Consider the following 25047-nt stretch of genomic DNA (forward strand, 5'->3'; position numbering starts at 1 on the left):
TGTCTTTTAATAAGTTAAATTATTAGTTTTTAACCAATCTTCAAAGAATCTTACACGGGCTAACATGTAATTTATTATTCATATACATAATTGAATACTTAAAATAACGTTTTTAACTTTGCTTAAAGTGACATTACACCTTTGGCAGTAATACTTTCACACTACATCATTTTGAGCACACTTTCCTCAGACTTTAAGTTTAAACTAACACTACAGGAGTTACACTTCCACACTTTTTTTGCACTTCTCTATAATTTCCGACTTTCAATGACATTATTGACCAGACTAACATGAACAGGTGAGCTACAGTAAACGCGACTTATGTCTGGGGCATCTTACACTGGCTGCAGTCTTCCATGCCATCGCTAAACTCCTCGATCTGGAGTGTCATCTCGAAGAAGTTGTACTTCTCGTGGACCAGCCGGGTCGCCTCCTCTAGAACCTTCTGGGGACTTACGCCGCTACCTGCAATTATTATATGGAAGTGTTTTGAACTACTTGTAGTAGTAAAAATAGGCATTTGAGAGACTATTTTAATCTATTTGCACCGTTTGGTAAGACCATTACACTCAACTTTACTTATAAGCCTTTATTATAAAATTGACTGATGAGGGCCCATTCATTAATTACGTAATGATGATTTTAGCATTTTTTGACTTTTCCTTTCCTAAAAATAGTAGTAGTATTTTGATTTTTGAAACCCCATCCCCTATTTCATTTCGTTATTCAAAACAATAAATTTTGTTAAATAGGTTTTTTTTTACCTTATAAGCTTAAATGTGCTTCCTGCCAAACTACTTAGTCACGCGAATTTAATAAAATATGGACTTAGAAAATATTACCTTTGCCTAAAGTAAGGGTATGTAGAGATTTTCCCAAACTATCTTCCTCTTGGGACCCTTATATTATTATTACCCTTATATTTAATAAATGGTCCCCAAGTAGTATCTGAGATCGGCTTTAAGGCGTATATATTTTTTTTGTTAAATCTACCGATTACCTAATGGAAAACAGTCACCATCGCCAATGGATATTTGCACCATGTCGTTATTCTCCAATACATCACCAAGTTTACAGAACTTACATTTCTGTACCTTTCTTGAATCGCCCCATATCCTCGGGAATACGTCGGAAGTTAGTTCGTCATAATAAGTAATGTGTCTTACGTATGGCGAGGTGCGCGGAGAGCGCGGTCTTGTCGAGCGAGAGCGCCCACATGCGCAGGTTGTGGATGCGCACCACGCCCGGCAGCGACAGGAACGTATTCGCCACATCCTAAAAATATACATTTGTTAATAAAAAATACATATTTCCTTTTAATTAGACCAATATAAAACAAAAAGACGAAAGCTTTTCAGATAAGAACAGTTAATACAAATAATTTATTCTTTAAGGACATCAGAATTTTAAGACAATTGACGGTAAAGCTAAACAAATATCTTTTTTTTTTCTGATCAATCTTGATAAAGTATGTTTAATATAGTTTGTCAGTTCTTAGTTAGCCTTTTTGTTTTTATCACACATAGTTAGTCCTCCTTAGAATAAAGTCTTAGTACTACTTATTGTATACTATCGACCATATCAGATTCTAGTAACAAAACCACATTTATGTTACGTTACCTTACATTAAAATACAGTGTTAAGAGGTTAAGAGTCTTCATGTAGGTTTTGGTACACGGTATATGTAACGCACCTGGAAGTCGAGGCCTCGTGGCGAGCCCTCCATGAGCACCAAAAGTGTGTCCTTGATGATGTTGAAGGTGGTGATCAGCACCAGGATCGAGAATAGGAACGTGCAGATCGGATCCACCAGGTTCCACTCGGGCTACGGATTATTAATTTATTTTAGTAAATAATATATGAACATATGCATGATACTTTACTCAACAATCAATAACATTAGCGAAATATAAATGTGATCTGATAGACACTTATTTAAGTGTTATTATACTAGAACAAAACTAAATAGCATTTTGGAAATTTTTGTAAGAAACAAGAACATTTTATAGATTTTAGAAGATGGCTTCTTCCATAGACAAATGTGGTTAAACAAAGGACTTACCAAAAGGCGCAAATATGAAAATCAAGTGCGCTAAATAAATACAGTGCAACATATAAACGTATTACTTGATTGATCGTTGATCGTAGAATGATTGACTGATCTATTAATTGAGTAATCTTTTGAATGATTAAGAGATTAATTGAGTGATAATTATGTATTCAAACAATATAATTGGTAGACAGATTGATGCTTGATTCAGTGTTTAGTTGAGTTATGGATTGAAAGATATATTAGTTAATTGATTGATTGATAACATTTATTGAATTATTGATTAAAAAATAAATTAGTTGATTGAATTAGTACATTGGCTCAGTGGTAGAATTTAATGAATTATTGATTGCAAATTATAGAAGTTGATTGACTGAATGATATAATTGATTGATTTTTGATTGGCTGGGTGATGCAATTTATTGAATAATTGATAAATATATTATTGATTGTTTCATCTACAAATTACTTGACCGAATAATTGTTGTATCCTCACCTGGAAGTATATGACGATGGCGGCGACGAGCACGCCGAAGCTCTGCAGGAAGTCTCCGAGCACGTGTATGAAGGCGGCGCGCACGTTAATGTTCTCCGCGTGCGAGTGCGCGTGCGTCTGGGATGATGCGCTCTCCGCGTCCGAATCCGCGCGTTCTTTCTGCTGTACAACGATATTTGGTTTCAAATTTACACTTGAAATGTACAATTTGACGACTGAGCGATCACCATGTATGACGTGAAAAGGGTTCCGCGTCCGTTCCTCGGCCAGATAGACATCTGAATGATGAATTTGAGTATCTGTGCCGGGTCTGGGTGTTTTTGTGTATTTGTCTTTGTGTGTATCCATGGTACAGGACACAGCGAAGCCTAGTGTGGGCTGTGAGTATGAAAAGTGTTTTTACAACTCTTCACTTGTGGACTGGCGTCTGTCTTAAGACAGTAGTATAACTGTTTTTAAGTAGTCACTTATCTTACACATCTGTAACCAACTCTATATAAAACAAAGGTCCTCAAACAGTCGCCTCCTACCTAAAATAAGCGTAGGTATATTACAAATAACGAGTTTTAAAAATATGCCTGTCGCAAATAAATAATAAAAAATCGAACGTCTTCAAAGATAATATTGAATGAATAATCATAGCAAGTAGGTTACCTTATTGTTTAGAACAGGGTTGCTGCCACCATGACTATGGCCATGGCCGCCGCCGCCGTGGCTGTGGCCGTGCTGGTGGAGCGTCAGACCCATGCTGGAAACATATCGTTTAACATTAACTTAACATTCATTAATACACGTTCATGAAATTAACAAATGTGTAAAACTTATTGAAATTAGAGTGCTGTAAAAATATGGTAAATTGGTAAGTTACATTGCAAAATAAGAAATCGGATGCAGGGTACAACATGATATTTTCCTAAAAATGGGTTTTCATTCTCTCATTTATCATGTCTACATTGCTTGCCAGAATTTCATCTTTGTAGGCGTGTCGTGTTTTGTGAAAAAATTATAGGATATATTTTTTTATTCAAAATGAAGACGTTCTATTCCCGGTTAGATTTAGATTTATGTTATTGAAATTTTAATTTTCGTCAGAATCAATCACGTGACTCCTTTTAGAATTTTCACTAATCTTTATAGTTTCAGATTTCGCCGTCCACTTACACTAGACAAAATCACCCTTTATATTATTTCCTAAAATGATCATCATACTCACATGAGATTAACAAGAACGCCCACAGCGGACGTGATGAGCATGACCGTGGCGTCGATCTCGAACTCCTTGTAGATGACTCGCTGCACCGCCATGTACACCAGCACGCCCGTCACCACCCAGATCAGCAGCACTGACGTCAGCGCGCCTATCACCTCCGCGCGGTACCAACCGAACGGCATCCTAATTGAAGGGAGAGAGACAAAGACCAGCTACAGAGACGTAGCCATAGAGACGTATCAATGATACGGGGCTTCCGGGGTACAGAAGCCCCGAACATGTGTAAGCAAAAATTCCTAAAATATTATCTACAATTTCACTGACGCTCCTTTACCATACTGCATCATTAAAAAAACATGTCATAAAAAGTGACAAATATACACTACTGACCATCTAAAAAGCCCGGATAAAGTATCCTCGCAACTCGACGCTTACATAGTATCTCCCGAACGTACACAATAGTACGATGATAACCACTTGAATGAACACGGTTTTACGGTTTCATCCAAGAAAATGCGATATTATTATCACATATTATTGGCCACTTTGGTAATTTTTGTTAAGTCTATGTGAAAGCTATTGTATGTACTAAATATTGTGTTTCCTAAACAATAACTAATATAATACAATTAATAATATGAGCATACAAAGTCTTCGACACTTACTATTAATGTGTTATAATGAAAATAGTACCCAGGAATGACCGAGCACTTTTTGCCACTTAGGGAGATGGCCAAATGGATCTTGGTATGACTAATATTCAATCGAATATAATACTTTTTAAATTTGGTTACTGTCCTACCTCCTTGTAGCGGGTCTACTGGCGACCCATAGTGAGAAGAGTGATATCATGAAACTGGCGAAGTCTGTGAGGAGATGCGCCGCGTCCGTCGCTATCGCTAAACTGTTTGATATGTAACCACCTGGAAACAGAATTTAACATTATCTATACCTGGAACCAGTTATAAGATCATCTATCTATTTAAAATCCCTACAGACAATGTACATCTGTAGCTGATTAATTTAGAACCATAAAATTGCAAAAGGATTTTTAAAAGGATCATCTTAGGGGCTGAATAACCGATAAAAAGTTGGCCTAGTATAACGTTAATTATAAAGATTTTTTAATTCATCTCGGTTTTTCTATATGTTTGCGTGTAATAATACTGACTGACATAATTACTAACTATATTTCAAGGAAGCTTTTTTTAGTTTAATTACCTACTCTTACTCTAAGACTAGTATGCTTAAAACTTTATAATATTTACTTATTCAAATATAATTTCTATGCTTACCGACAATTTCTCCTATCATGAATATAACACATAAAATACTAGCAATTATGAGTTTTCTTCGTGCTCGCTTGTCTATTTCTTCGTTTCTTGATCTGTGACAATGCCCTGGAAATTTAAGCGACAAAATTAGAGAAATATCAACTAGTATCTAAGAAAATTAAAAAAAATATATATTGAGAATTAGATAGATGTAGTCACCAAATATCTATTCTATGCTTTGTCTGAGGAGTAACCTTCGTCTTATGCTCTTAATTTTTTCTTGCAACGAGACGAAAATCTTAAGACTTTAATAGATGAAGGTGTTGAAAGACGTTGTAGTGAATCTCTAGTGACCACTTAACATTCTTGACCACTTAACATTCTATGATAATCTCGCGTTCGTGTCTCTGGAGTCAAACCATGAAGAGTATGCGTTTTTACGTTAGCTCGAAAATGGTCACCGTAAACAGTGACGGTTTTCGAGCAAAACGTAAAAACTCATACTAAGGGTATTGGTCTAACGAAGGCTACTCACTCTCAGCCTCACTGATACTGCCGTTCCGCCCGGCGTCGTCCCCGTCCGCCGTGGTCTCGATGACAGCACAGCACCCCGTGGACGGGTTCCCGTGCACGCAGAATATGACGCGCCGACCCCGCGCCGGGCTCTCCGTGCCGTACGTCGCCTTGCCATCTTTGAACCTGGAACAACGTCATATTATGTAACTTAATATACAATTATACATCCATATATACTTTAATATATTTTCTTAGCCACCTATTAGACGCATGAGTCTCCTGTATAATGACATTGAATTTGACATGTTAATTAGTGTAAGTGATTAATGTATCGTTCTAATTAACAATAAATAAATGAGACTTTTTTTTGTTTCCAGTAGATCAACTGCATGTAAATACCTTTATGGGTTCAACTAGTCGGACAAAAAAGTCCAACTAGTTCAACTAATCACTTGAACTACCAGGAATGGGCCAAATTAGTAGCCTCAAAGTAGTAGCAAGTTAATGGCGTTCAAAAAGATTTCTGAAAAGAATCTACTTGGAATAAAATACTTGATATATGACTCCTGGTTCAGATACCTGCTGAAGCAAACAAGCCTATATTCTTACCTAAAAGACATCTACTTAGTCGGAGTAAGCCTGAATTTGTTTTATAAAATAAAGAACTAATCTCTTTGATTAAATTTAAATTTCAACAGTATTCTATTCTATTAAAAGACTTCCAAATGTTGAAAAATAATTAAAAGAAAATTGTAGAACTATGAATGCAATCAATTTGACTTAAAATAGAAAAATATAAACTGAACTCAGGACAATCTGCTCCAATAAACACAATATTCGCTATAATTCTAATAAAAATAGAGGTGGATAGATACATCACGATTCACGTTGGTATTGCAATGAGCACAGAAAAGTGACCACCTAACAACATAATGATAATAATGATCGTTATTACAAATCGTTACATACAAGCGACGGTTACTTGTTTATTGTTGTTAAAGTAATCTATTGTACCTTTGTTGTTTGTTGTTTACATCACACACTTTTCTGATTGAAAGATCGTATCGATCGTATAACCCACTATTGGGCTTGTCTTCTCTAATAATAATCTAAGAATAATCTACAATAGATCATCTGTATGGTCATGTGCGGTGACCATATTTCGCCTTGATTTTACCTTGATTACCTATTCTTATATTATTTACAAGGTCTCAGGACCAATATTTTTTTTTTTTTTTTTATAATATAGGAGTAGCAGACGAGCATGCAGTCCACCTGATGGCAAGTGGCTACTGCCGCCCATAGACATTTGTAATCAACCCCAGATAGGATTAGATATTCCTACCTGAGGTCAGCCACAGATGCGCCGCTACCCCTGAGGACTAAGCTGGAACGCCTCCGAAAAGTCTGTCTCCCTTACCACACCCTTCAAACCGGAACACAGCAGCGCCTAACACTGTTGTTATTAGGTAGAAATAGGTGTGGCGGTGGTGCCGCCAGAGTCGAACCGCAAAGGGTTCTACCAAATTTACTATAGTTTGAGCAGGGACCTACCACCATGACATCCATTTCTAACGTGAAGCAATTTTTGTTTGTGGAAAAGTATGACGGCGGCTGATACATACGAGGTGACAATTTTAATATTGCCTGTAAATTTGCAATTTCCATTATCATCAACATCATAAAAAAATAAACATCAGCCAGTCTACATACATTTGCTACCGAAATTATCATGACTACTCCTTTTTTATCTTCGACTATCGTCCACTATTACCATTGCCTATTGAAGCATAACAGCCCATTTCTCGATGGAAGCAACCCTATTACACTTGACCGGGCTCTTCGTAAAAAGTTATTTCATATTTTTTTTACTTAATCCACATTTAAGATGTTTTGTATCGGCCATGGCGGTAAGGTTACCTATCTATGATGCAATGAGTTTTTGCGTTTTGTTTTATCTCATCGGAGTAAGTCGTATGGAAAATTGTATTTGTAAGTATATAATTACAATAAAACGTAGGTATTTCAAGGCGGTAAGATGTCATGTAACATTGACTTTTAAAATTAAATAAAATAGCACTGAAAAAAATTTAAAAAGTTTTCTCATAATTAGTTTTAAACCAAAACATTAGTTATTTATCGATAAATTTGTGCAAATGGACATTTAGCATACAAAATCTGCTAAGCCTACGACACTTCCGAGATTCGGTCAAAGTTCAAATCTATTGGCATTTATCAGGTATTAAAAATTATTACAACGATTTCTGAGCATCTTTTGAGGTTACTAGGTATTTGGATACAATCTACATATTACTAAACTTACAATTCAACAACTACTAAAGTAAATACGTGAATACTTACTGAAGTAAACGTTATTTCAAATATTAGTTCCAACCTTCTGCCTCATGTACAAATATCTAGTTGACAAACATCAGCGGATCCTATGCCAATTTCCGGTAGGACTCGACACGAATTGTTTGCACGCTACACTACGCTTATATTTACTCTAGTAATTCAGTCTAACGTTAAGTGATATTATTTTGTTAGGAAACGTCTTATTTCAATTTCAATGACATTTTAGGGTCATTTCTACTCACGCACTATTATTCCTGCATGCGTGTAACATGCATCATTATTTCATACATATTGGTCGCGATTAGACGACAGGGAGTTAATTCGTGTGAAGGTGGAATCCATCAAATTCAAATTCAAATCTCATTTATTCAAAATTGATTCATATAGAATACTTTTTGAAAGTCAACAAACTACCACGCATAAACACGTGTATCAGGTATAGCGGCCTGACACTACAGTCTCCGGACTCTCCGGTGGTGCGGATGACTTATATGAGGACTTTTCCTGTCGCGCCTGCACGTTGTGTGTCACTTGCAACATATTGTTTAATACGCACACGCAGCTAGCGGCACAAACCCACGTGATTAGAAAAATATCCTTTCTAGCGTTTTACAAGTGTGTTCCACTTGACGATCACTATGATCATTGTTTTATAAACGTAGACGCAAATTCATTATAGAATATCTTTTGAAGAATCTATAACCTATCACATAAATTCAGTTTTAAATAAAGTTTACCGTTTATATTAATACCACTGAATAGTTACTGACATGCTTGACAAGAATAAATGTTTCGAAATTTAACGACTATTTTAGTGCCGGAGAATGTAGACTTCGAATAAAATGGCTCCTTGACATAAAAATAAGTACCTATATTTTATTGTACGCGACACTAAAATCTAGTTACATGCAATTTAATCACTCGTTAAGTAAAGATTCATAGAAGTTAGTGATCTTTAAATTAATAAAAGGAACTGAATATTAAACGGGTATAGTCCGTGCTAAACTTCTAGTCCGCTCTGAAGTTGTTGCGAGCAGATGTAGTCATACAATTAGCTATGGCGACACCATTCATTTCTATATTGAGAGCGGACTAGCAGTTTTATACGTACTATAACAAATAATATTTCGACAATATATGTATGCAATCATTTGATGACTAATAAGTCTGGTGTGGTCCCATTTCAAGCATCATTCAATTTCACTGTGCATCTATATACGGTGTTGTATACAAAATTCTCTCTGTTCGGATCTTGAAAACCGAAACCTTAAATCGCCCTAAATAGTGATCGCAGAGCGGTCCTCTTTCATTTATCTAATGTTTTAACTTCCAAAGACCGCCATTTGACATTTTCTTCATACCACACATTGTCCAATTTTGATTTTCGGCAGGTAAAATTAGATAGATTGCGGTGATAAGTCTGATCATGTTATTAAGATTGATTGACACACCAAACAAGCAGATAGTGCAAAAAAATCACTTGTGACACACTCGAAGCACTTAATCAACAATTCGGTGCGTATTACAAGTGCTTGATAAGTAATTTTCGATAAATTTAATGGGGGCTTTCGGGCAATGATACCCTATCAGATTTAGATTAAAAATACGTTAACATAAACACATCATTTGTATCAGATAGAGTAGAAAGGTTTATTGAACTTTTATTAAATCTTCCAATCGGATTAAAAATGACAAAACCCGAAATTTTTAACAATCGTAATGCAATACATAATATATGTACATTGTTGTATTAATATAAACATACAAAAATTGTATACCCTTAAAATACCTGTTTGCCGTTAGATATAGATTGATTTGATGGATTGATTGAACAGCAAAGCCTCACGAGAACTAATCTAATTTAGGGTTATCTAAATACAGATGATCTTTGACTACCTTCAGATAATCTTCAAACCTATTTACTATATTCATTACATTAAAAATCACTGAAATTCTCAAACTGGTCCGAATAAACTCACCTCGACGTCCGAATATCAGAATCACCCATAAAAACGATACTAATATCACAATTGAAGTGTACAATCAGTCTCCTATGATTTGGCTACATAATAAGAGTAACTAACAACATAATTGCAATTTATAATCCCGCTACACTCAGCTACAGTAATAGGAACGTTTGCATAACCAAAACTTATGATAAACAAATTCAAAGCCGATAAACAATCCATTGTATGGAGTGTGTGACAAATCAATTGATTACAAGTATTGATTATGAAATTTCATATTAGCAAATCGTCGTCGCATTAATTACACTGTTAGGGCGCTTTCAAAGTAAATGGTTGAGGGCTACTACCGCACGACAGCACCACTGTTGTCGTACAAAGTGTCGTTGTGTTTGCATTGCTATATTACCAATACCAAGGTGCATTACAAAACCGTGTCGCAATCACAATTGAACATTTGCATGCTTAAAAGTCAAAATAAGATGTTATAAATTCTTTTAAAAACTATCAGGCTTGTACGCTATTTGAGATTATCATTTAAGGCTTTCATTCTGCCGAGGGTAAGTCGACAGACGTAAGATAGTGTGGTAAGGCGTTCAATCTTAGTCCTCAGGGATAGGGTTCTTATCCCTGTAATTCCGGGACAAGAATAGGGCTACGGTATTTCCTGCCTGACGTAAGAGGCGACTAAAAGGGGGCTTCTGGGGTCGTGAGTGGCAAGAGTGGGAGCTCGAATTGCCCGGCCAACGGCCCCGGGAAGGGAGGCGGTATGTGTGGTCGCATACCGTCGTACGCACCAGACGGTGCGGTGAGCGACCTGGGCGGAGCCCGACGGGGCAATGCGCTAAGAGGACTCCGGTTGCGTTGCTTTGGAGATCCCGGAGTCCTCTACGCAGCGCTGAGGACGGCCACCGGGGGGTTTTAGTGCGGTAAGAGTCCCACATAACCTTGTGTCTCTCCCACGGCATCGGGTACCTTTTTGAAGGTTTCCCCCTCGTGTACAAAAAAAAAGGATAGGGTTCTGTGACCGACCTCAGGTAGGTCTCTAATCTTATTTGAGTTTGATTGCATCAGGTGAACTTAATGCTTGTTTGCTACGTATCTCCTACAAAAAGTCAAGCGTCAAGCAATTTCTGTATGAAAAAATTATCGTACAATCGAAAATCGTACAATAATCATCTAAAAACGCCCTTATTATACATAATATACAATATAACAAACCTATTGTATTACTTATTGGTGTGGGCTGTAAGATACAAGTATGTGTAATATGGCCAATTAAAGTCAAATGGTTCCATAAAAATGTTCGCCAAGAAAAAACTCGTAGATAAACCAAGTCTCAGTGCGGTGTTGGGAGTCTAATGATATCACATAGTATAATTGTACCAAATCAAATTAAATATACACATTATTGGTAAGTCCACATTTATTGAATGAAATTGGAGTAGCAAAGGAGCAGGCCACCAACCCAACCCAAGTAAAGGAAATATCAGTGAGCATGTGTTTTAGTAACAATTAACGATTTAGTTGTGTTATGTACAACATAGATACAAGCAGAAACTTGTGAATAGGTACTTGTGAATCAGCCTCTTTCCTTTGAGAAATCGGTTGAATTTAATGTGTACTAATGTTTCGCAAACAGACTAATAAGTGGGACGATTATTAAGCGGGGAACAAAGTCCACTTATGAGCATCGACAATCCAAATCATCCTTTAGGTGTGACCTTACAAACGTCCAAGGGTGTCAGAGTTCAAATAAAATTAAGTGGACTTCGTGCTTATTTGCTTTTTCATTACAGCCCTTGTGAAATACGATTACCATAGACAAAACAACAATCAAGACTAAAATACGTAAAAAGAAATGCTCTCCAAAACACGTGTGTAAAGCCAATCCCAACCCATCCAACACCCAACTACGTTCAAGTTGCTTAACTCTATAAGATTTACACAAGCGGCGAGAATTTCGGTAGTACCAGTCATCTCCCAACTAATTTAAACAATGCTAATTAGATATTTCACAATCGCATCCGTAGTTAAGAATGTCACTTGAATTACATGTATTAACCAACTGTCGTTTAGTTATGTGACCCATGTTACTTGATACGCAATAACTGTAAGCATACATTGTTACATACATTATGCTTTGCATGTAACCCTAAATTACTATATAGTGTCATGTTTGTGTTGACCCGCGTGGCGCGTCCTCATACCGGTCTGACGGTGCGGTCAGGATTTAACCCCTGGCCAGGTAGATTCCAAAATTATGAATTAAGATTTCTTTTCTGTAAAGGTCTGTGTATATTAGCATCCATAAAAATTTTGATGTGGCGTATAAGTTTAGGACGCGTCATTTAAAATTTGACCTCAACAAATATGTAATTTCATATATCAAGACAGGAAACCAATGGTTTACGCATAGATACCTTGTACTATTGCATGTTTAGTGGATATGGCGTGCACTTCGTAGTCAAAGTGAAGTTTGATCTGACCACGTGGCCAGGTACCAACCTGGATGGCATCAGAGATCAAAGCGTAGCGATAATATAAATAATAATTACTAATACAACTATTATTCTGTTCATTACAGATCTAGACATCAAAGATGTATGCAACTGTGATGTACTGATAAGACGCGTCAACTAATTACAATATAAGACTTACAGCAGCAACGGCTTCGTATCTTCAGTCATACTGACAACACACAAACAATAACAGTTGCAGATTCCAAATGGCACAGTTCAGGCGCTCACTCCCATACTCCCATAAGGAGGTCAATAATGAAAACCGCTCGAAAATTCAATTAGCCGAGTGCATCACGCGACGCGTACTAATCGATTCCATCGTACACGCGTTATCTAACACATTCATTGCCTATCGTCAGTCGGGCGCTCCTTAACTTCACACAATTCGTTGATAAGATGCGCAAATAATGCGACTCCGGTTGATAAACAGGGGAGCTATTAGGGCCACTCGTGGTAGATACGGTTAGCTTTATTAGAAAAAATATCCCTATATTATAAGTAACTGTTTATGACGCACTTCTTCCGTTCCATTCCCATGTACACCTCCCCCTTACCTCCCTCCCTTTTAATTAATAAAAGTGGTAAATTTTCGGCTATTATCGATGAACAAATAACCATGAGCATTTTATTTTGAGAAGCTCAAAGCTCAATGAATGCTTTTAATTTAGGTTGATATGTCAAATATTTAAAAATCTATTGTTAAGTGAAAAAATTTAACTCTCGTAAGTAAAAACGTACTTATTTCAACATCGACCACTAAGCGTAAAATGTTTATGTGGCAGATCGTCAGGTTTCTTTGAAACTGTCGAATAAGCACACGCTTCTCAAATTTAACCTCCCAACATAAGCAAACAATGATATCATTTCAACATAACGAGAAAGTAATTGACAAACAAAATTATCGAATATAATATACCTACTGTGCTAGATTTGTTACTAATCAACTAATAATTAAATAAACATTAAATTCGAATTAATCTATTCGCTTAATTGGATCGTTTTAATATTTTTGTTAAGGTCACATCGAGTACTCTCAAAGCAATGTTAGTATTTAGATTTAAATAAATATGAAAATTATGTCTGTTGTTAACAAAAAATCAATCTATTGATATAGAAATTTGACAATATCTAATACGCAGAAATAGTTAAATTTCAATTTTGGTTAGCAAAATATTACATAGATTGATTATCAAAAAACGGACGGTAATCCCTTAACACTCTATGACAGTATTTTATTAGCCACATTTTTCATAGACAGACGTAGTCCTGTAGTAGATTGTTGTAAAGTCTACAAAGAGCTATGTTATACTCGTAATACTTAAATATTTTAGCTAATAGTGCCGTTAGCCAAATATCATATTTGCACTTTCATATAATATTTATTACCGGCAATTAAAATAATTGTAATTTATAAACAATGAGTTGTTAAATAAATTACATATTAATTTGTCTCAATCACTTCAATTTCATACGCTTTTATGGCGTTACTAATCTTGTGAGTACGAGCTTGTAGTTCACCTGGCACATGCCCATTAAATAATACTAGTCGTAATCGCATTGGTCGACATTAGACCGTAATATAACGCAAATAAAAACTAAATTTGATATTCACTGACGTTTTTAATTGATTAAATATAGATAGTACTTAAAGAATTATAGAAAAACTGAGACTTAGCTTACCTAAGCCATAAAAAAAGCAATAGTTCGTTTTTAGCGTGTTATATAAATTTGACATTTTTAACATTTGTAAGTCATAGGTACATATTTAGCGTGCCTAAAAATAAAATTTATTTTCATAACTAAGTATATTATCAATAAACTATACTGCTTACCCACAATGACATTTTGTTGTTGTTCGTGTGCTAGAGTACCGAGATTAAAACTTCAATCTCTTTTTCGTAAGTATTTTACCCATAAAGCGGTTAAAGAAGTGTAACTTCTCCAACATTTAGAATTATGTATATCTCTAGCGCCTGTGAATCAGCGTAACAAACAAGCATATCGAAGTAACTACTTGATGTTAAACAGTAAATGGTCATTGAAACCTTCATTGCCCGTCAATTGAATATTTATTACGACCTAACATGAGTTGAATAATGCGAACGGTATCTACATCTTTGTTGCTAGGAACGAGCCAACTAATACAAATAAGGTTGTAATGTGTCTCAAACTTATAAAAGTAACAAACAAACAGCTGACATTAAGTGCACTGCCATCGATGGATATTTGTAACTAATTTAGAGTATGAGTTCCATCTAAATTGGTCACAACTGGGTTAATTAATCCTCACTATCATACCCAAAAAGAACAACAGCGCATCACTGCTGCTATAGGGTAGAAGTAGATGTGACGATGATTCCATCGCAGACAAAATCGTAGAGTTCTATCACCATCATAATATTATTTGTATGATATATATACCTCATGGTGCAACCACACGCTTGCCACTTGCCGCAAACTCCAAATCTCTACAAACGCATAAGGTTGTAGACGCCTCGCCAACGCTTACGGAAAACCGAATCTTCATTGGCTATCAGCGCTTGCAAACATACACGAACCAAGCCATATGATCAATCCGCAAGTTTGAATTTGTAATGGTTTGTTTCGATTTGGCACGCGGGCGAATACGGCATACGGCTAAAATATATCGCACGATTTCACGATACGTCCCAGTATTCAACCTTAATTTACTGTTTATAAATAATATATAAGTAAATGATAATATACGCTAGATTATTTCCGTAGATTAATTCAGTAGTTATGTAGGTTCCGGAATTGATTGTCTGTTTGGTAATATGGGACGTAAAGAAGGGGCGAATTTTATCACTATAAAATGATTGTGATGATGAAATCAAATATTTTGATAAGGATTACTGCTTACACCCGAACTTATTACTTAAATATTCGGTGATACTCTGAAATGAAATAAACGAATACGAACGAATAACGAATGGTTACGAGTAATACCTAGATATGCGATTTCAAGTTTCTTGCTTCTGGAATGCCTAACTAAGCTTAGTGGAAATGTTGTTGTAGATAATGAAAGAAAAAAAAGAACATAATAAGAGTGGAATAGGTTCAAGATTTTTATAGTGACAGATTTTAGGAATGTCGTCACACGGAAAACGTGTAACCTCTCTCCCGAAAAATATATTATTAATGAGAAGATACCTTATCATAGCGTAACTACATTGTGCAATTATTAGTAAAGACAAATTCTTTTCCTATTTCATATAAAACGTTTGTAAGAATCAAGGGTGCAATGTTGACATAGGAAATATGAATCGTTTCCTTCAACAGAGATTATAATGTCATAATGTTTTATATTAATGTACAACAGTACAAATACTGACTATTTAGCGCGTATCGGAGATTTGAATGTAAATTTACTTAGCTTCTTCTATCTACCCTTGACCGACTATGGTAGTCCTTTCGCTAGGGTTGGCAATTATCCGCAGCAAAAGTCTAGTGTCGATAAAGATTTTAATCCGAAAAGCGGCTTAACGGTTGCGGTAATTGTTCTCTGTCTCTCTCTATAATAATCGAGGAACATGCATAAAAAAAGGGTAATTGGTATGTATACCCATAAGAAGTTATACTTCTTTGACATAATTAAAAATTATTTAATGCAGTCAAAGAATTTTTAACTCTTTATACTGAAATATGTAGGGAAAATACAAATACATACAATGTCATTTGTTCATTTATCTAGTATGTGCTATGAAAATACAGTAACTATAATATTATTATGTTTTATCTATACAAAGGAGCTCGCTTCCAACTCCATAATCCCCAGCCAAGATAACAAGGCGTGAATAGAATGATACACGCAATTATCCAATAACGGCCACAATTTACCTATTACTCCACAGATGGCTCTCACATCGACTGTACTGCAAGGTGCATGTGTGAGATAATTACATACCAGGAAGTTGCATTGAGAACGGTATTATTGGCGTTATATCAGAGTACGTGGAGTGTAGGAAATATGCAGACAGCGCCGGTAAATCATACAAGTAGTCATGGCCTATGTGTATCACCTATCATCAAGTATACGTTGATACAAAAAAAACGTACTATAGGCTGAGTGATTATTTGACCGATAAAACGGTGTGGTCTGAAGTAGCCCCAGCTCCACATGTACCACTAGGTTAAGAGCCATTGTAGTTTTTTAAACACTATTTTTTTTTTAAAAAGATGTGTGTTATGGAGTTTCTTTCGCCGCTTCTTCTCCATAACGAAATACCTTGTGAAGTGGCGGTAGATGTATTGATTTTCAAAAAGTGCTCTGTAAATAACCTATTCTGAATTTTAAAAAATGATTTGATTTGATTACACATGGTTCACCTAGGGTGAAAATTACCATTGTAGCTTGTCCTTTCAATAGTATGTTCACTACAAAATATACAATGATTAAAAGGAGGTAGAACCCATGTTCCGGCGGCACCACCGCCATGCCCATTTCTGCCTATAACAGAAGCTGTTGTGTTCCGTTCTGAAGGGGGTGGTAAGTGGGACGTACTTTTCCAGGCGTTCCCACTTTATCCACAGGGGTAGCGGCGCATCTGTGACCGACCTTAGGTGGAAATCCAATCCTATATGGGGTTGATTACAGATGTCCACGAGCGGCACTAGCCAATAACCATCAGCTGGACTGAATTTTTACTTGCTATTTCAAAATTACAAAAAAAAAACCAGTCAAATCGAAAGCAAATAATCGTTATACACATAATAAATTCCAAGATAGACTTTACTCGTCAACTTTTACTAACCTTGTCCCTTGTTGAAATCGGGAAAGCGTCTCAAATTGCAACAAATGATTTGTACAACGCTTTCTGTATATTTAATATTCTTAACTAGTGCATTAATCCTATAGTTGAGTTCGAGCGCTATGCAACTTTGTTCTTGATTGCAAATGTATGTTCTATGTACTATATGACCTACTTTGTCTCGTCAATCAAATTACATGTCAACTCGATATTTCAGTTATGTAATTTAGTCCTATAACAACTATACTAACTTGTTACGTAAAATTCTTAGCAAATGTAACTAAGAATCCTTAGTGATTCGACTCCAGTGGTACTACCGATACGCCGATTTCTACTTTATAACGGCAGTGGTTTGAAGAGTGTGGTAAAGCAGTCACTTACACAAGGTGAACTCAACTTCAACGGTAGCGGGTCTGAGGCTCACCTCAAGTGACTAGCGGTTTAAGGGGGGGAAGGGGCTGTCTGCCCCGAGCCTCCGATGCTGGAGCGCCTCCACAGTTGTTAAAAAAAAGGTCGTCAGAATCAAACAATGTATAAAATGTGTATCAGTGAACTTTTTACACTGGGGACCTCCATTTAACTTTCCGCTCCGGGCCTCCGACGACCTTAGTCCGCCACTGTTCACCTGTCCACTGTCCACACTCTAATGTTTTCAGCGCTAACCACTTATAGTACAGGATCCCTAGTATAGTTTTCATCATTTATTAATAACAAGCTGATTTTTCGTGAGTAGCTTCGTTTCGACAAGACGCCCAACATTTTTCCTTACAGCAATGTTGGTAAATGGTAGCTTGATGGGGCAGCAAGGATAAAATATGTTGACCGGACGAATTCTAAAAATTTATTAGTAACCAAATTTTTCTTTGTTAATTATCAAGATAATTATTTAAATAACGTGAAAAAATATTTGTCCTACAAAATATAAGGTTTTTATTAAGGCGTCCCCCCTCTCCAACATGTATCATAAACAAGGTCATGAAAAATAATTACTAACCAGCTGATTTTTTTTTTATTGGCTGTCTACCATTTACATAGTCTACCATGCACATTGTCCTACAAATTGCATGGTATGTCATCTCGGACCTACACTTAAAAGTTGTAGTACTAATACTTAATGTAAAAATAATTAGTATCAAGCTGAGTGTTCCAGAATAGCTTCGTTTCAATGAGACGCCCAACAAATTCTCGTACGAAAGTTCTCGATTGTGGTTTATAACTAAAATAATAGGGATGAAATATGTTGATTTGACGAATCAAAAAAAAATATTACTAACCGATTTTTTTTTATTAATTATCGAGACAATTATCTAAATAACGTGAAAAAATATTTGTCCTACAAAATATAAGGTTTTTTTTAAAGCGTCCCCCGTCTCCAACATGTATCATAAACAAGGTCATGAAAAATAATTACTAACCAGCTGATTTTTTTTTTATTAGCTGTCTAACATTTACACAGCTTACTACCCACATTGTCCTACAAATTGCGAAGTACGTTATTCCAGTCCGCCAGTTTTATAGTTTATTTATATTATATTATAGTTAAATTACAAATCTTGTAGGATTAATAAAAGTTACCCTTTTTTTGTAGGACATTGTTTTATTTAGATAAAAATTATATTATCCTATCACGTGATACCTTTGTCCTACAGTTACTAATAAAAAAAATAATCCTGCGGAATTAACATCTTTTCAGCGTAGGTCCGAGATGACATACCATGCAATTTGTAGGACAATGTGCATGGTAGACTATGTAAATGGTAGACAGCCAATAAAAAAAAAATCAGCTGGTTAGTAATTATTTTTCATGACCTTGTTTATGATACATGTTGGAGAGGGGGGACGCCTTAATAAAAACCTTATATTTTGTAGGACAAATATTTTTTCACGTTATTTAAATAATTATCTTGATAATTAACAAAGAAAAATTTGGTTACTAATAAATTTTTAGAATTCGTCCGGTCAACATATTTTATCCTTGCTGCCCCATCAAGCTACCATTTACCAACATTGCTGTAAGGAAAAATGTTGGGCGTCTTGTCGAAACGAAGCAACTCACGAAAAATCAGCTTGTTAGTAATAAATGATGAAAACTATACTAGGGATCCTGTACCATTACCATCCGATAGACTGTATGTTCGTTATGTGATGTTATGTTACTTCTATGTTATAAAAATGTTAATCTAACGCAAGCGATAAATATTTCATAACACCCGCCCGCATTCATAATTCAGTCGACATGTACTGGTATTTTCATTTTTAATTGAGTACTTAGGCAGTCAAAGCCCTTCTATATCTCGTAGTATCCGATATAATTCGTAATTACTTGTACTTAATTATTAATATTGTTGATCGATTTTATCTATTAATGAGCTTAACACTTGTAAAACATATTATGAAGCAATATGTCCATGATGGCTAATCGTTTTTATCTGTTAGATAATTGATATAAGTACTCATTAAGTAGGTGTCTCATTAAGAATTTGTCAGTCAATAAAAACTCAATTTTTATGTGAAGCCCCAGAAACCAGAAAACTGCAACAATTAAAACTGTTTTTAGTGTGTCATAGTTATTATTATACTCTGGAGTCTACACTGAAACCTCAAAGGGTCCTACCACCTAAGTCATTTTGATAACATCAAACAAACAGACTGACAACACTTTTATCTACATATATTAATTGATAAAGATAACTTAACCCTTCCTAGAATCCTAGAACAAAACCTAGACCTTGATTAGAAGTGTGACAGTTGACTGACATATCTGCAAACAAAAACAACACCAAACGCAAACACTTGTCTAAAACATGTACCTATATTGACTCAAACTGGGACAAGAAATCAGGTAAACTGCCATCTAAACCAATAACACACAAATCAACTGGTTTTCTTAATGCTTGTGTCTGCTCTTCACTATGTAAAATGTGTGGTTTGATGTCTATATTTAATTTAAGATTCCAATCCTATTCAAGATTTTTAACTTATCATATACTCTTGTATAAAAAATATAACTATAACTGCAGCAAAAGCTTCACTTGAATATAGGTTTTTTTTTTATTGATTTTTTGTAAGTATGTCGATTATCTTCAATGGTTCCTACAAATCTCCTTGAGTTTGATCTCATTTGATTTATTTAAATTTAAATCTATATGCAACTCATTTAATAAAAAAAAGATTTATTTATCTTTTCGAAATGCCTATTTTCCACTAACAATAGGCAATTTAATACCTATTAAGCTAATGGTACTCAACAATACACAAACCACAATTTTCCACATGAGACGAAAATACAAATAGATTCAAGCAATATATTGTTTATCAATTAATTTAATCATAAATTATTACTTTGTTTTTACCTACATGTTATTTAGTTTAAGATAGGAAGACACTGTAAATAAATTAGGCAAACTATACAAAAACATACTGCAAGTTGCGTAACAGATATCGATTTTATCAATAAATGCACCACAATGAGTTCACATTATCATATTGAACAAATGAAATAAACAATTATTGCTAATTAATTGTTTACAATGTAGAGATTTGACAATCTAGCAATACCATAGTTGTGGTAAACTAATTTAAACGAAAAAATTGACAACAAATGGATATCTTTAATTTATATGAACCCTGTGATTTTCTCCATGTTTAAGTTTTAATACTTTGGAGATTTCATTGTTGTTTTTTTTAGTTAAGAATACTAATTTCTTTGCTGAAAAGATACTTATAACATTAACTAACTGACAGTGAAAATCTCGTCAAAACCTGTCCAGCCATTTCGACATTAGCTGAAACGAATTGACAGGCAAATAATTTAATTATTTGTATATAAGACCATATACATAATTATATACTTTTTAGTAAAAACTGTTCTTTGAGAATACACGCACACATCGAAATTTTATTTTTCTATAGCGATTAAAGATCTACAATACAATTCAAACTTCAATAAAGTACTTTTTAGTATGTTTCTGAGTAGTGGGTGGGTTTTATTTTTTGCAATATGCACCCGGCACGAGCCTGCACTCCAATTGATGGTAAGTGACTACTGCCACCCATGGACATCTGTAATCCCACATAGGATTACATTCATACCACAGGGCCGCCACATGTGCAGTACCCCTGAAGACTAAGCTGGAACGCCTCTCAAAACTTTGTCTCCCTTACTACATCCTGGTATCTGGTTAACTTGTCCACATTTTGTAGTTCTCTTACTAACTACCCTCATATATAAAAAAAAACTTAAATAATTTTATAAAACTATTGTATATTACACATGTCAAAGAAATTAATTTAAGAAAAATCTGCTACCTAAACAAGATAATAAACGGAGGAGTCACAGAACATTCTTTACCTAAGTTTTATGTAAACACAAAATAAAACTACCTGATAATACGAGTTTTATGAAGCGTCATATTTTATCAGCTAGCTAATGTTTTACACAAACATTTTATGGTGCTACCTACAAACCTATATTTTTATGAATACATCATTTAAAAAACAGACTTACTGGCTTTTATTTCTCAAATTATTTTATGAAACCCGTTTTTATTGTCAGTATATTTTTTTAAACCATTAAGTAAATATTTAATACGAAATATTTTATTTTATTTTCTTTGTACACGTGATTCACACTACTTTGATTTTAAGGTCCAGCCAAAAGGACGGCACTAACACATTTATTATTTTAAATTATTAAGCACTGCTGAAGTATTTAAATATTAATTTTTAACTCAAGTTAACGAGTCGCTTTTGAGCGAAAACATTGCTAAATCTGTCAAAAGGTCGAAATGTGAAGGGTACGTACCGTGTACGAGAAGAAAATTATCTATTTACTTACCCATTTAGTTTCGGTTGCGCTCCGTCTTCCATTATTTTATTTTTTATTAAACAGCCAGGAGTTTCAGACTTTTCCGTTACGTACTGAGCTTCAACATCCTCTAAAATAGCAGCCCGGTCCGCATTCGTTTTGTTTAACTTATCACTCGACAAACTTTTCGACCGATACCTCCCGTTTATAGGCGCTAGGCTTTTATCCGCGAACGCGGCACTCAAACCGTTCAACTTCGTATCATTTTGATAATTTTCGCTAATTATATTGGATGACATCTCGCGCCAAACAAATACAGCGCATACGTCAACAAAATGTCAATCACAGCTTCGCCGCGACGCAACTGACGTTTGCAGACAGAAACCAAACGTTTTGCCAACGAGTGCACGGCGAACAAAACAATGCTACTCGGCCGAGTTCACGACACCACGTTACTATATTGTAAACGGTTGATTGTAACCGATATTAAACCTAGCCGAGTAACGGGCTCGTGACGACAAATAAAAAATTTGGACAGTTTATTTCAATGTCGAAGCGCAACGAGGGTGAAGGTAAAATCGGAGCTATTGTGCAATGATTACAGAATACAGCACCGCCCACCGATAATGAAAAAACAATAAACAATTCAATAAGACGTATTAAAAACAGAGGAAGTGCTGATTTTGAAATATATAAAAAAGTAAAGGAAACTAGTCCATTATCAGAGACGGTCATTTCAGTACGATGTGCGACTTCCTTAATTATTATAAGAAAAAAAGATTAATCCACCTTGTGTTTTTAAATAATCTTCTTATAAATTTATTAATGGCCAGCCATTGCGGCTTTCGTCACAGGCCTGTGAGTAATATTGTGTAATTATTTTTTCAGTTTTGCATAACTTTATTCGAACTGTTAATGCGGATACACACTAAGTATTGATTTATAATAAGAGTTCTTGTTAAAACGTATTGTTTAGGAAAGATTAAGTTGCGGATTTGCGGATAAGATATTTTTTTTTTATTTATACACGGAAATAGGTAGTGATCTGATAAAACAGATTTGAAATAAACGCTTCTAGACTAACAAAATACAAACATGGGTGAGTACCTACATACATCAATGAAAACAATGTCGTAGGAGTTATCATCGATTTGTTTTACAGCTGGACATTGATAGTCGATAAAAATCAGATCATGGAATAGCTATTTTGAAATTGTCATGCCAGAGAGCACTGTGTTCCGAGGCTGACCACCTGACCTCAAACGGACGTGCGTAGCTTCAAAATCAATTTGTGTGGCACACAGCCTATTAACTATCTTAATTATATGTTAGGCTATTTACCTAAAGGTCTGTTTGGTAGTAATTAGTAGGTTGTCACTGCTGTTTATGAAAATTTATGTGAAGGCCGTCGCTATCTGCTATCTAAAGTTGAATGTGATATCTCCAAACCAGAACATAACATTGACATTGTTGTTTTAACTTGCATAGTGTAGAAATAACGAAATATTCCACCACTCAGTTATTAGCAGGTCGTTGTGTATCTATATATTTTCACTGGGGTCGATATGTGTAGGCAGTAGGCACCTAATACGTATGCGTCACTTCATTTGGTTTATTTGATTAGGCTAAGACATATTCTTAACCTAACACTTAACTAAATGAGTGACACAATTCCGAGTGAGTTAATATATTTAATTATTTAGCTAACGGTATTTAGTTTTTTTGTTTCGTGATATTGTGTGTTTTTGCATACTTACTGCTCACAGGCTTTATTTAGCTTAGTGAGTTATAATTTTTACAAATTTATCATCATCGACCCATTATTGTCCCACCAGCTGGGCACGGGCCTCCTCTCAAAATGAGAAGGATTCGGCCATAATCCACCGCGCTGGCCAAGTGCGTTTTGGTAAACTTCACATAGGTACCGTTGATTTTTTTATAAGTCTCTCAGATATGCAGGTTTCCTCACGATGTTTTTCTTCACCGTTTTAGACATAGTGATAATTAATTTCTATACGCACATAACTTTGAAAAATCAGAGGTGCCTGGGTTTAGAACCTCTGACCCCTCGATCGAGAGGTCGAGTTTCTTAACCACTAGGTTATCACTGCTTTCTTAAAAAAGTAAAAATTATATTTTACAATATTTTATGTGTATTTATATTAGAAAAAGGTATTCTATAGCTATACTCTGCCTACTTATTTTATTATTATCTTCTGACTATTTTATTATTTATCATTTGGTGTCACTGCACTTATTTTATTTCATTTTACCTTATTGTCAAGTGGTTTTGTGTTTATTTATTTAGGCGGCGATAAAATCTCGAAACTGGTATTATTCGGATAAATTGATATAATTAATCCCTCTTAAGGATTATGTTGTAGGTAGATATTGTGGATGACTAAACATAGGTCATTGAAACCGAAATTGATATCGCGAGTAAAAAGAGTTTAAAAAAATACGCTTTCTTCACCCTGTATCGTGACACATGGGTGACATAAACACACATAAACAAACAGCCAGGCCCGGATCGAATCCGAGACCCTCTGCGCGTCAGACTGTTACAGAGACCGCACCACGTAGGCAGTCATCATCAGGTCATTCTTCCTAATAAAAGCAGTGTTAAACGCTGCTGTGTTTCAGTTTCACAGGGTTTGGTAAGAAATCCAAAGTATTCAAAATTATTCCTCGGAAGCAACAACGACCAGTGGTCAATCTCAGAAACCTAATATTAGACGTTTATAGTATACTAGCTGACCCGGCAAACCTTGTACCGCCTCAAAATCTATTTATCAAATATATTTCATATAAAATATAGCCTGTGTTACTCGTGGATAATGTAGCTTTCGAATGGTGAAAGAATTTTTTAAATCGGTCCAGAAGTTTTTGAGCCTATTCATTACAATCAAACAAACAAAGTTTTCCTCTTTATAATATTAGTATAGATATAGGTTATAGATAGCAGTAGCCACTTAGTCCATGCTCATTGCTCATTTCCTACTTCTATATCATACAAATAAAACAAAACAGTCCAAATAAGGTTAATATAATGTATTTCTCTTTTGTTTGTTAACCCATTTCCTT

General features: G+C 35.2%; 1 protein-coding gene across 4 annotated transcripts; it reads right to left on the reverse strand.

Annotated features, from left to right (window-relative positions):
• Positions 1 to 89: 89 nt before the first annotated feature.
• LOC140749554 (proton-coupled zinc antiporter SLC30A2) lies at positions 90 to 22391 on the reverse strand. 4 transcript variants are annotated; one of them, XM_073082654.1, is made up of 10 exons: positions 21994 to 22391; positions 5566 to 5729; positions 5052 to 5156; positions 4559 to 4679; positions 3760 to 3939; positions 3201 to 3294; positions 2547 to 2705; positions 1694 to 1825; positions 1167 to 1275; positions 90 to 465 (listed from the first exon to the last, which is right to left on the reverse strand). In XM_073082654.1, exons 1-10 carry the CDS (start codon positions 22260 to 22262, stop codon positions 320 to 322), a joined length of 1479 nt encoding a protein of 492 aa, XP_072938755.1. In that variant the 5' UTR covers positions 22263 to 22391; the 3' UTR covers positions 90 to 319. The 4 variants fall into 4 exon arrangements, with proteins under 4 accessions (XP_072938755.1, XP_072938748.1, XP_072938771.1 ...); XM_073082647.1 differs by having other exon boundaries at positions 2547 to 2708; positions 21994 to 22390; XM_073082670.1 differs by lacking the exon at positions 21994 to 22391 and adding an exon at positions 12527 to 12690.
• Positions 22392 to 25047: the final 2656 nt, after the last annotated feature.

Source organism: Epargyreus clarus, unplaced genomic scaffold (assembly GCF_041222505.1).
Source record: "Epargyreus clarus isolate Ecla_fem2 unplaced genomic scaffold, WU_Ecla_fem_2.2 ptg000003l, whole genome shotgun sequence".
NCBI classification, from domain to species: Eukaryota; Metazoa; Arthropoda; class Insecta; order Lepidoptera; family Hesperiidae; genus Epargyreus; species Epargyreus clarus.